Source organism: Bison bison, unplaced genomic scaffold, assembly GCF_000754665.1.
Source record: "Bison bison bison isolate TAMUID 2011002044 unplaced genomic scaffold, Bison_UMD1.0 scf7180017864330, whole genome shotgun sequence".
In the NCBI taxonomy this organism is placed as follows: Eukaryota; Metazoa; Chordata; class Mammalia; order Artiodactyla; family Bovidae; genus Bison; species Bison bison.
Window position 1 is genome coordinate 3,692,327 of NW_011494902.1, and position 13,990 is coordinate 3,706,316.

Consider the following 13,990-nt stretch of genomic DNA (forward strand, 5'->3'; position numbering starts at 1 on the left):
TAGCATAATGACTGGTTTATAGTAGGTGTCTAATAAATGCCTATAAATGAATGAAGGTGCAAGTTCAGACCTTTTGGGAAAGATTTTTACAGTAGTAACTCTAACTCCCACTAGTGTAGTGAACTGAAACTAGAAGGAATATCAAGGGATGAGGGTTCAAGTCTTGGCACTGGCCATAATTATCAAATTCTTCTGACCTTAGTTTCCTCATCTGCACCATGTATATCACTGTATTTTTTATATCTCTCTCTCCTAAGATTAAAATATTTAATTGCTAAAGCTGTATTTCTGAGTTCTCTAGCCACAAATTCCTTCTTGTGAGTCACAAAAAATCATTAAATTATATTAATTAAAAAAAAAAAAAACTTTAAAAAAAAGCTTTTAGGGACTTCCCTGGATTTCCAGTGGTTAAGATTCTGTGCTTCCATTGCAGGGGGCATGGTTCCACTCCTGGTTGGGAACTAAGATCCCTCATGCCCCGTGGTTTGGCCAAAAATAAAAATAAATAAATAAAAGAGAATTTAAGGAAAAAAGTTTTTAATTATGAAAAATTTTGGACCTAACAATAGTTGAGAGAAAAGTACACATATCCATGTACCCATTATTAGCTTAAACAATAGCTTATGTGCCCATGGCTAATCTTGTTTTATTTCTAGCCATATCTACTTCCCTAGGGTTTCCCTAGTGGCTCAGCCATAAGGAATCTGCCTACCAGTGCAGGAGATGTGGGTTTGATCCCGTTGTGAAGATCCCCTGGAGAAGGAAATGGTAACACACTCCACTATTCTTGCCTGGGAAATCTCATGGACAGAGGAGCCTGAAGGTCTACAGTCCACGGAGTCCCAAAGAGTAGCAACTAAAAGACAACCACCCACCTCCTCCTCCAATTATTTGAAACAAATCCTGGACATGGTATGATTTCCTCTGTAAATGTTTCAGAATGTATGAGATATAATGACTAACAAGTAGCTGGCACTCCTATTCCTCAGTGGCTTAACAAGTGTTCATTAAACAGCATGTTGCTCTTCTCAGAAACCAGATAACTGGTATAATGGTTTTATTTGATGACTTACCCAAACTGCCTGAAATCTTTGAGGTGAGGGATGGTGGATATTATGGCATCTAGCTCAGTGCCTTGCAATCGATTGAGAGGATGAATGAAAAAACAAGAACAAAACCAATCTGTTTTAGGTTTTTTTCATAAAATCATACCCACATGAGTCTAAGGCCTTGTTCTTGCTCCTGTTCCTTTCTTGAATTCATTACTCTACAGGAGAATTTTAAATTTTGTTAAATCAGCTAGAGAACGGGGACTTGATGGTAGTCTAAGTTCTTTCTTCTCAGGAACAAAAAGTATTACAGAAGAAAAATTAAATGACTTCAGCCTCAGGAGACTTTGCCAAACTAACCGGAAGAGGTGTCTCCGGGGCGGGGCTGCGTGGAGGCTCCGCCCCCGCCCGCTCTCTGCTCCCCTATTCCCCCGCCTCCCCTCGCCTTCCTGCTTTTTTTCCCGGCAGTCCTAGCGCCCACATCGGCGCTCCGCAAGATGGCGGCTGACAGTGAGGTGAGGTGTCTGCCCGCTACCTATCTCTGTCTCTGTTTAAGTTAGCTCCTCCGTGTCAGCGCTCGGGAGCTCAATCTCTTTCTTTCTTTCCACTTACGCAGCCCGAGTCCGAGGTATTTGAAATCACGGACTTCACCACTGCCTCGGAATGGGAAAGGTGAGTGAGTCGTATCATTGGTTAGTATTAGTTTGGGCCCCGGCTCCGCCCGGCTACTTCCCCAACCTTGACCACAAGTGACGCCACTTCTGCGGGAAAAGTAAGCCCCATTGGCTCTCCAGTCTTCGCCTCCTCCCTTCTGTGGTCCACCGCAAGCCTCTTCCACGTCTCGGGTCTGACAAGCTCCGGCCCGCCCCCATCTGTAAAACCCGGAGACTCTGGCTCTCCGAAGTTTTGTTTACTTTCCTTTTAGACCACTTCCATTAGACTTTTGGTCCATCTAGTTGTTGATCACCCGCCGAAACAGTTCCCGAGGCTACCTTCCGTTCCTGTGTTAATGTCCGTGTAACTAATTCGTTTGTTGTAGTAGGCAACAAACTTCGCAGCTGCTTTTTTTTTTTCCCCCTTTCCTTGTACATCCGTTTCAGGAGGAGGCCTTTCTTCTGAATCCTGCTGGTTGTCCATCTGTCACACTCCCACCATCTCCATCCTGTCTTTTAGGGTAACCTTTCGAAACAGTTTGTGTGTGGCTTTGGAACGCTTAATTGTTCCATTTCAGTGGGTAATGTGACCCAGGCTTCCTCTGCCATAGAAACTCCAAATTCCTGTACCACCAAACTCCAGTTGAATAGCTGAGTGAAATTGTTGGATCACTAAAACTAGTTGAACGCCAAGTTTGTGGAGGAGTGATGCTAAAGCTGAAACTCCAGTACTTTGGCCACCTCATGCGAAGAGTAAACTCATTGGAAAAGACTCTGATGCTGGGAGGGATTGGGGGCAGGAGGAGAAGGGGATGACAGAGGATGAGATGGCTGGATGGCATCACTGACTCAATGGACGTGAGTCTGAGTGAACTCCTGGAGTTGGTGATGGACAGGGAGGCCTGGAGTGCTGCGATTCATGGGGTCGCAAAGAGTCGGACACGACTGAGCGACTGATCTGATCTGATCGCTTAGGTCGAGATGTTATCAGTTCGTTGTCCAAGAGCCCCTTCAGGTTTTTTGAGTACTGAGGTCAGTAGTTAGCTTGTTGGAATATTTTATGATCTTTCTGATTGGGAGAGGAAATCCATCTGGTTGTGAATGTTATGTTATTAAATGGCATAGAAAAGATCCCTGCTGGGATGCTAGTTTGACCTGTGGTCCCTGCCCCACCCCCACCTCCTCCCAAAAGGTAAGACATAACCACCCAGGCAAGGCTTTATTGAATAGGTACTATGTATTCAGAACTATATTAACAGAAAAGAACAAAATCAAAACAAATCATTTGATCTCTGTGTTAAAAAAACAAAACAGCAAATAGTTATATTAGTATAAGGATGGTAATTGTGGATTGTAACTGTTGGAGGTGTTTTCATAGAAAAGACAGGAAATGTGCCAGGCCTGGAAAGTGGAAAATAACCGCTTAAATGGAAAAAAAAACTGGTTAAATATGAGACGGTCCTGACAGGAGCAGAGACAGGTGAAAACCTTTGGGATTTAACGAAATGTCTTCACTGGAGTGAAGACTGTTTGTTGAAGGAAAATTAGATTATTAAGATAAAACCAGGTTACAGACAGCCTCCAAAGCTAAGTAAAGGAATCTAAATTTGATGCTTTAAGACCAGTGATTCTCAAACTTTAGTGTGCATTAGAATCATAGTTTATAATTCTGTATGTCTGAGGTGGATTCAAATATTTTCATTTCTAAGAAGATCCAAGGTGCTGATGCTGGGTCAAGACACCACGCTTTAGAGCCATTACAGAACAGTAGGGAGAGACCCTTGATTTCATGTTACGAGAGTTGTTTGCCAAGATTAGGTGAAATGAAGGCAAGTGAGTTACTATTTTGGTTAGGTTGGTGATTAGGAAACTGGAGAGAAAGGGTAGGAGGGAAGATTGTAAGACATTTCAAATAAGTAGAAGATAAACTTGATGAAATGTAGGAGTAGAAAAAAAAAAATCAAACATGAAACTGCAGTTTCTTGCCTAGAAGAGTGAAGATAAGAAAGTGGCAAAGAGAGAAGAATATAGTTTTAGACCTGTTGAATTTGAAATAATAATGTCTTAAAGTTAGTTAGAAAATGTAGTAGTTTGAATCTTAAGAGTGAATTGAGGAAACATTAGAGTATTTAATGGATAAATAATCACTTTCCACTAGCTAAATATTTAAAATATCCTCAGGTGAAATATTAAATCCTTCTCTAACTCCTTATTTGTAGGTCGTTGTTAACAGAGTTATGAAAACTACCTCAAAGTAGGAAATTTGGTTTTTGGCTTTATCCCCTTGTTTATAGAATGAAACTAGTGTTTTACAGTTTGTAGGAAAATGGTAAGACTTTGGAGTCTTTTAAACCTTGAGTTTAATGTTTGAATGAAATTTCTTATCAGTATGTTATGTATGTATGTATGGACAATTTATAGAAACCAATAACTCCTTTTATTATTTGTCCATTGAAAAAATACTGAGTGAACATGTATCAAGCACAATGCAGGGCATAAGGATGTGGTGGTCAGTGAAAACAGATGGTTCCTGTTGTTGCTGAACATATAAACTAGTGGAAAAGAAGGATGTGAATAAATAATGATACAAGTGAGTCTGTAGTTACAGTTGAAATGAGAGCTAAGAAGAGGGAAAGAAACATTTTTTAAGAGCATATAACAAAAGAACCTAATATTGAGGAGTAAGAGGAAGTGATCTTACAAGTGAGATCTAGAGAGCTTTCAGGGGTAGTTACTACATTTTTCTAATCAAATCTCAGTACTTACAGAATAGGCTCCAATTTTGGTCTGCTTTAGTACTGATAGTATTGCTAATACAGTGAATATTTTAAGATGTTCCTTCTTTTACTGTGAAATTAAAATGTGAAGTCCTTTCAGTCGAGTCTGACTCTCTGTGATATGGCCTGTAGCCTTCCAGGCTCCTCTGTCCATGGGATTCCCCAGGCAAGAATACTGGAGTGGGTTGCATTTGCTCCTCTAGCAGATCTTGCCGACCAAGAGGTGGAACCTGAGTCTCTTAAGTCTCCTGCATTGGCAAGCGGGTTCTTTACTACTAGTGCCACCTGGGAAGCCCTTTTATTAAAATGAGGTAAAGTGAAAGTTGCGTAGTTGTGTCCAACTGTTTGCAACCCCATGGGCTATACGGTCCAAGGAAATCTCCAGGCCAGAATACTGGAGTAGGTAGCCTTTCCCTTCTCCAGGGGATCTTCCCAAGCCAGGGATTGAACCCAGGTCTCCCTCATTGCAGGTGGATTCTTTACCAGCTGAGCCACAAGGGAAGCCCAGGAATACTGGAGTGGGTAGCCTATCCCTTCTCCAGTGGATATTCCTGACCCAGGAATTGAACTTTACCAACTGAGCTGTCAGGGAATCCCTGATATTTATTAAAATACTTCATTATAAAAGAAAAAAAAAATCACCTGTAATTCTACCACCAGGAGATAGCTACTGTTAATATTTTGAGAAAATTCCATGTAATCTGTGTATGTTATAAACTTGTGTTAAACTATATTTATACTTATATCTATAGCTTCACTTTTTTCATTTAACATATGGACTTTTTCTTATTTCCTCAAGCAGGCTTCAAAACATGATTTTTAATGGGTGCATATTAGTCCATTGAGTGGATATGTCATTAATTTACAGCTTTTTGGTGCAGTTGTACCTAAGATAGTTTCCAGTTTTTTACCTTTATTAATGTATATTTCACGTACATATTTTCACTCACATATACATACATTAAAATTTTTATTTGGTTTTGTAAACATACTTACTTATTTCTAGAGCACTCTTTATAAGATCTGATAATTGCCATTTGAACCGCCTCAAAATGCTATATTAATTAATATCTTCATTTTAAAAAGGAATAATTATAAGGTTCAGTTGAATCATAAAAACATACATCAAAAATGTAAATAATAATTTACAATGTCCCTGATGGCAGAACCTGATATTTGTGAATATATCTTGACTAGAATTAATTTTAGTACTCTGGCAATAATGTGTAGGTGTTTTAGGAGAGCAGTGTTGCTGTTAGATTGCATCATACATATATAGTATAAGTAGTCAGCTTCTTGGTGGCTTGGGCTTCCATGGTGGCTCAGACGGTAAAGAATCTGCCTGCAGTGCAGGAGACCTGGGTTGGATCCTGGGTTGGGAAGATCTCCTAGAGGAGAGCATGGCAACCCACTCCAGTATTCTTGCTTAAAGAATCCCCATGGACAGAGGAGCCTGGCGGGCTACAGTCCATGGGGTCACAAAGAATTGGACACAACTGAGTGACTAAGCTGAAAGTGTCCTTTTATATATATTGAACACTACTACTGAGCTTTGACTGTTCATTTGCTGATGCAGAGCGTGTTGCTAGTCAGAATTCATTCTCTTTGATAGGTCAGCTTGATCATTAAAGACCAGACAGTGAATAGTTTAAAATCCCTTAAAGTTGACAAATCTACTTAGTTTCTTACCAGGTGTCCATTAAAACTTGTTGTATTTTAATGGGCAAAGTTCCCAAATAATGTTTTTTTGGAGGAGTGGAAGGCAAATCAGAGAATTCATAAGTATCTTTAAAGAAAGTTAATTTAAAGAGATAAGTTATTTGGAGCATAGTGAAGAGATTATTGGTTTCAGAATTATCGTTATGTGTGTGTGCTCAGTTGTGTCTGACTCTTTGTGACCCCATGGACTGTAGCCCGCCAGGCTCCTCTGTCCATGGAATTTTACAGGCAAGAATACTGGAGTGGATTGCCATTTCCTACTCCAGGGAATCTTCCTTACTCAGACAAGACTTCCTTGTCTCTTAGGTCTCCTGCATTGGAAGGTGGATTCTTTACCACAAGTGCCACCTAGGAAGCCTGTGTGTGCGACACACTTCAGTGGTGTCCGACTCTGCGACCCTATGGACTGTAGGGTGCCAGGCTCCTCTGTCCATGGCAGGCAAGAATACTGGAGTCGGTTGCCATGCCCTCCTCCAGGGGATCTTCCTGACCCAGTTGTTGAACCTGTGTCTCTTTTATGTCTCCTGCATTGGCAGGAGGGTTCTTTACCAGTACCACCACTTGGGAAGCCCAGTTATCCTTAATAGTATCATTTCAGTCTGTCAATTTTTACTTATGTCCCAGGTTTACTATTTTCATTTCAATATGGAGAGATTTATTTTTATTTTATAGAAACCAGAATGGCATTGGGTAGGCAGTAGATTTTTAAAAAAATCTAAGATGTTAAAAAAATCTAAAAAAATTAAAATCTAAGAATTCTTGGGCTAAAGATTACTTTTTTGGGTTTTTGTTCCATGTTGATAAATTTACAATAACAATATTAAACTTTACAAGCCTTCTGTTAAAAGTGTTAAAATATTAAGAAAAAAAAACTTAAATTGTATAACAATAGGAAAAAAATGTGATTACATAGTTTGAAAGTTTTTTCCTCCTTCCTAGGTTTATTTCCAAAGTTGAAGAAGTTTTGAATGATTGGAAATTGATTGGAAACTCTGTGGGAAAGCCACTTGAAAAGGTCAGATCTATTTGCTGGTGTCTCTAAATGAGTATTTGCTTTGAAACTTCTATTTTTAAGTCTTTTGCTGCATTTGGTACATTTAAAGTAAATGTTCTAAAAGTTATGTATAATTTATGAATATAAAATGGCATCTGGAAGAACTTGGATTTGAATCTGTGACAGTATTTGTAAGATATTTCTGAACTGTTTTTTAATAATAAAATTGTATATGTATAATGTCGTTCTTTGTGAGTAATTTTATTTCTGTTTCTTTTGATAGTTAACTTTTCTCGTGCTTTCTCCCATAGAATGTTTGAAAATCCTAATCCAAAATAATGATGGTTTTGCTTATAAACCATACTCCAAATGTTTACTGAAGCACATACTCTGAGAACAAACCTTGATTTCCTGTATTTCACGGGAGGGAACTAACAACTTGGTCTTGGGCTTATATAGGTATATAGGTGCTTTGTTAGACAAATTCTTTTCAAGTAATCTTTGTTTTTGTTAAAAATCTATTTTTAATTGCACTTTAGCTGTTTTTAAGGAACTCTGAATTTTCATATTTGCTAGAGATTTTTAGCTTTATGGTGGTTTAAAAGAATTTGAGATTTTCAAAGCATTGTGACTTTTTTCTTTATCCATATGAGTAAGAGCAGAAAAAATAATACTATATATAGAAATCACATCACTTCATACAGTGAAATATATAGATTAAATTGACTTATTGTTTTAAAATATTATATGATTACATTTTTGAATAAAGAAGAGATGTGAAGTTTTTAAACACACATCTAGTCCACTTGAAATGAAGACATACATACCAATAAGGTTAAAGGCAAAACACAATGGATATAAATGAGTTGGGAAATAATTTGTACTATCAAAAAGAGAACTAAACTGTGTATTTGTAAGCTCTGATTTTATATTTCTTAAATATTTGATTTACACATATTCACTGGGTATCCTTTATGTGCCATATCTAAAGAAATAGTCAATAGGATAAGATCCTTATTTGCCATTGCAAATGAATTCTCATGAAAGGGAGGTAATAAGATTAAAATTATTAAAATTCTAGATGCTAAATTCAATGTTGGGATTTGAGTTAGGAAATGTATTTAGTGTAGGTATCATATTGCTATCAGGTAGTATGGGCGAAAGGAGGATTAGCTCTTTCCAGTCCTTTTCTCCCTACAGGTAGTAATAAATAAGTCAATCATGGAAAATCTGAACAGATTTCAAGGTGAGCTGTGCTGTGATGAATAAGATTAAAGAAAGTGTAAGAGATGGATTATTTGGCATAAAGAAAATTCAGAGAAATAAGAAGTAAGATTGTAATTTATGTCAAGAAAGTTGATTATTAGTTTTCTTCCTCCACTGAGAGGGAATTAAGAGAAGTTATTTTTTAAATACCTTTGATTATGGAAAGTTTCAGGCATATATAAGGTAAGCAAAAATAGTATAATGAACCCCTATGTGCCTGTCACTCAGGTTCAGCAGTTCTTCAATTTCTTATTTCAATGTTATCTGTCTACTCCCCTCCCTACTAGATTTTTAAAAAATAGTTGTTTTAAATAAAATATACATAATGCACAAAACTGCTTATTTTGGTAAATGTTTACATCATGTAAGCGTTTTCACTCAAGATACTGGACATTTTTGTCATCCCAGAAATGTCTATAGTGAACCTTTCCACTTGATGCCCATGTTCTTCATTTATGCTGCCCCCATGCCCCCTGCAGTGCCAAGGTGTCTGCTGTTCTTTTCCTTTTTTCTTTTAAACCATAGATTACTTTGCCTACTCTACAACTGGATATGCATGTTATCATACAGTACCATACTTTTTCTGCTGGCTTGTTTTACATAGTATTTGAGATTATTGTAGTTTGTTGGGTGTATCATTATTTTTATTGCTAAATAGTGGTGTGCTGTATGAATATACCACAGTGCGTCACTTGTTGACAGATGTATTCACTGTTACAAATAAAGGAGACCATTCTTATGTGAGGCCTTTTGTAGACATAAGTTTTTATTTCTCTTGGGTAAATATCGGAGTAGAATTACTGGGTCCTAGGGTAAGTGTATACTTAACTTTATGAGAAACTGCCAGAGGTGTTGTAACATTTTACCTAACCACCAGCAATATGTGAGATTTGGGGTAATTTCACCAACAATTGCTTGTTTTCAGTCTTGTAAATTTTAGTCTTCCCGATGGGTATAGGAAATGGCAACCCACTCCAGTATTCTTTCCTGAAAATTCCATGGACAGAGGAGCCTGGTGTGCTACAATCCATGGGGTCATAAAGAGTTGGACACAACTGAGTGACTGAGCACATGTATGCACAATCGTTTTGTAGTTTGTGGAATTAATTTGTATTTCTCTTTCTTGTTTTACTTTTGTATTTTGTGATGAATATTGGTACTGACCATTTTTTTCATGTGCTTTTTAGCCATTTGTGTGTCATTTTTGGTGAAATGTCTGTTCAAGTTTTTTGTCCATATTTAATTTATTTACTTTTGGCTGAGGAAGATGTGCTCCAGAGCATGCGGGCTCTGTAGTTCTGGCCTGTGGGCTTAGTAGCTGCCCCACAGCATATGGGATCATAGTTCCCTGAATAGGGACTGAACCCATGTTCCCTGCATTGGAAGGTGGACTCTTATCCACTGGACCACCAGGGAAGTCCCCCTGCCCATATTTTAATTGGGTTTTTATCGAATTGTAGGCATCTTTTGTGTATTCTGTTTTTAAGTCTTCACAGATTGTTTTGCTAAGTTGTAAAGATACTATGCTTTCTTCTAGAATTTAGCATGTTAGTTTTTTATTTAGGTCTCTGACCCATTGTGAACTAATGTGTGTGTGGTGAGGTGGGAATCACAATTCAGTTTTTACACATGGCATGTATGGATGTGAGAGTTGGACTGTGAAGAAGGCTGAGCACCAAAGAATTGATGATTTTGAACTGTGGTGTTGGAGAAGACTCTTGAGAGCCCCTTGGACTGCAAGGAGATCCAACCAGTCCATTCTGAAGGAGATCAGCCCTGGAATTTCTTTGGAAGGAATGATGCTGAAGCTGAAACTCCAGTACTTTGGCCACCTCATGCGAAGAGTTGACTCATTGGAAAAGACTCTGATGCTGGGAGGGATTGAGGGCAAGAGGAGAAGGGGACGACAGAGGATGAGATGGCTGGATGGCATCACTGACTCAATGGACGTGAGTCTGAGTGAACTCCGGGAGTTGGTGATGGGCAGGGAGGCCTGGTGTGCTGCGATTCATGTGGTCGCAAAGAGTCAGACACGACTGAGTGACTGATCTGATCTGATCTTATTCTAGGACCTTCTGTTGAAAACACCTCTTTCTCCATTTAATTGCATTGATGCCTTTGTCAGTCAGTTGACCTGGAGTTTACCTTCTGGAGTCTGTATTCTGTTTCATTTATCTATTGGAAAATCCTGATTGTCAGTAGCACATTGTACTGACATCAGACTTTTATTTTCTTCAGCTCCAAAATCACTGTGGATGGTGACTGAAGCCATGAAATTAAAAGACACTTGCTCCTTGGAAGAAAAGCAATGACAAACCTAGGTAGCATATTAAAAAGCAGAAACATTACTTTGCCAACAAAGGTCCATATAGTCAAAGCTATGGTTTTTCTAGTAGTTATGTATGGATATGAGAGCTGGACAGTAAAAAAAGGTTAAACGCTGAAGAATTGATGCCTTCAAACTGCGGTGTTGGAGAAGACTCTTGAGAGTCCCTTGGACAGCAAGGAGATCAAATCAGTCAACCCTAAAGGCAATCAACCCTGAGTGTTCACTGGAAGGAATGATGCTGAAACTCCAATACTTTGGCTACCTGATGCAAAGAGCTGATTCATTGGAAAAGACCCTGATGCTAGGAAAGAGTGAAGGCAGGAGGAGAAGGGGGCAACAGAGGATGAGATGGTTGGACAGCATCACCAACACAATGAACATGAGTTTGAGCAAACTCCAGGAAATGGTGATGGACAGGGAAGGCTTGAGTACTGCATTTTTGGGTTCACAAAGCATTGGACACGACTGAGTGAACAACAACAAACCACGTTGTCTTGGCTATTGTAGTTTAGGGGTTCCTAACTTTGGCACTGTTGAAATTTTGGGCCAGGTTGTTGTGGGGCTGTATTGTGTACTATAGAATTTTATTAGTATCTCTGGCCTCTACCTAGTAGATTTCAGTAGCACCCTCCCAGTGCTGAAAACCAAAAATGTATCTGGTGGTTGTTTAGTCATTAAGTTGTGCCTGGCTCTTGTGACCCCTCAGACTGTAGCCCACCAGGCTTCTCTGTCCATGGGATTTCCAAGGCAAGAATACTGGAATGGGTTGCCATTTCCTTTTCCAGGGGATCTTCCTGACCCAGGGATTGAACCTGTCTCTCCTGTATCGCAAGCAGATCTCTTTACCGCTGAGCCGTCAAATGTCCCCTGAGGTGCAAAATTGCCTCCAACTGAGAACCACTGAATAGGTTTAGAATACGTCCTAAATTTAGTGAATGCAGATTTTCTAGCTTTTGTTGTTTTCCCAGATTGTTTTATCTATTCTAGGACCTTATGTTTCCATTATGAATTTTAGAATAAGTTTGTCAGTTTATATAAAAAGGATTATGATTGTGCTGGGCCTATGATTGGGATTGTGTTGAGTTTATAGATTTTTTTGAGAAGTAACTTTTTGGCAATCTTGAAGCTTGACATCTCTTCACTTATTAAGTCATCTTCATCTCAGCAATATTTTGTAGTTTTTGGTAAGGGCTTGCATATTTTTTGTAAATTTATTGCTAAATATTTTATATGATGCAGTTGTAAATGGAATTATGTTTTGATTTTATTTTTCATTTGTTTGCTAGGACATTTGTTGTTGTTGAGTTTAGTCACTAAATCCTCTCTAACTCTTTGTGACCCCATGGACTGTAGCCCACTGGGCTCCTATGTCCATGGGATTTCCTTGGCAAGAATACTGGAGTGAGTTTTGATTTTCTTCTCCAGGGGGTCTTCCCTACCCAGGGGTCAAACCTATGTCTCCTGCTTGGCAGGTGGATTCTTTACTACTGAGCCATCTGGGAGGCCCTTGCTACTTCATAGACATACAATAATTTTTTATATTAATTTTGTGTTTGGATGTGGTTAAATATAAAGATTCATAATCTTTTTGTTAATTCTTTCTCATTTCCTACATTCATAGTCATGTTGTTTCCAAATAGGGACAATTTACTTCTTTTTCAATTTTTTTACCTTTGATTTCTTATTTTTATTGCAATAACCAGGACCCTTAATAAAATTTTCAATAGAATTTTGAGAGTAGGCATCATTCCCTTCTTCCAGTTTTAGCGGTGAAACATCCAGTGTTTCAATACTGAAAGTTTGAGGTTTTCATCAGTTCAGTTCAGTTGCTCAGTCATGTCTGACTCTTTGCAACCCCATGGACTGTAGCATGCCAGGCCTCCCTGTCCATCACCAACTCCCGAAGCTTGCTCAAACTCATGTCCATCAAGTCCGTGATGCCATCCAACCAGCTCTCCTCTGCCATCCTCTTCTCCTGCCTTCACTCTTTCCCAGCATCAGGGTCTTTTCCAATGAGTCAGTTCAGCTTCACCGTCAGTCGTTTCGATGAATATTCTGGACGATTTCCTTTAGGATGGACTGGTTGGATCTCCTTGCAGTCCAAGGGACTCTGAAGAGTCTTCTCCAACACCACAGTTCAAAAGCATCGGTTCTATGGTGCTCAGCTTTCTTTATAGTCCAACTCTCACATCCATGGAGAAGAAAATGGCAACCCACTCCAGTACTCTTGTCTGGAAAATCCCATGGACGGAGGAACCTGGTAGGCTGGAGTCCATGGGGTCGCAAAGAGTCGGACACGACTGAGCGACTTCACTTTCACTTTTCACTTTCATGCATTGGAGAAGGAAATGGCAACCCACTCTAGTGTTCTTGCCTGGAAAATCCCAGGGATGGCAGAGCCTGGTGGGCTGCCGTCTATGGGGTCGCACAGAGTTGGACACGACTGAAGCGACTTAGCAGCAGCAGCAGCAGACGGACCTTTGTAGGCAAAGTAATCTCTGCTTTTTAATATGCTGTCTAGGTTGGTAATAGCTTTTCTTCCAAGGAGCAAGTGTCTTTTAATTTTATGGCTGCAGTTACCATGTGCAGTGATTTTGGAGCCCAAAAAATAAAATCTGTCACATTTCCATTTGTTGCCCCATCTATTTGCCATGAAGTGATGGGACCAGATGCCATGATCTTAGTTTTTTGAGGGTTGAGTTTTAAACCAGCTTTTTCACTCTCCCCTTTCACTTTCAACAAGAGGCTCTTTAGTTCTTCTTCGCTTTCTGCCATAATGGTGGTGTCATCTGCATATCTGAGGTTATTGATATTTCTCCCTGCAGTCTTGATTCCAGCTTGTGCTTCATACAGCCTGACATTTTGCATGATGTACTCTGCATATAAGTTAAATAAGCAGAGTGACAATAGGCAGCCTTGATGTACTTCTTTCCCAATTTGGAACCAGTCTGTTCTATATCCAGTTCTAACTGCATACAGAGTTCTCAAGAGGCAAGTAAGGTGATCTGGTATTCCCATCTCTTTAAGAATTTTCCACAGTTTGTTGTGATCTATACAGTCAAAGGCTTTATTCAGTTCAGTGCAGTTCAGTTGTTCAGTCGTGTCCAACTCTTTGTGACCCCATGAATTGCAGCACGCCAGGCCTCCATGTCCATCACCAACTCCCGGAGTTCACTCAAACTCAGGTCCATCGAGTCAGTGAT

The 13,990-nt window shown here is 39.3% G+C and overlaps 1 protein-coding gene across 1 annotated transcript in view; it reads left to right on the forward strand.

The window, feature by feature from the left end:
- The first annotated feature begins 1,498 nt into the window (after window positions 1-1,498).
- Window positions 1,499-13,990, forward strand: part of RAB3GAP1 (RAB3 GTPase activating protein subunit 1 (catalytic)) — a 112,274-nt gene continuing 99,782 nt past the window's right edge. The window contains exons 1-3 of the mRNA XM_010853652.1: window positions 1,499-1,564; window positions 1,666-1,721; window positions 7,138-7,213. Of these exons, the coding sequence (XP_010851954.1) occupies window positions 1,547-1,564; window positions 1,666-1,721; window positions 7,138-7,213 (150 nt within the window). The 5' untranslated portion in view covers window positions 1,499-1,546. The remainder of the gene's footprint in view (window positions 1,565-1,665; window positions 1,722-7,137; window positions 7,214-13,990) is intronic.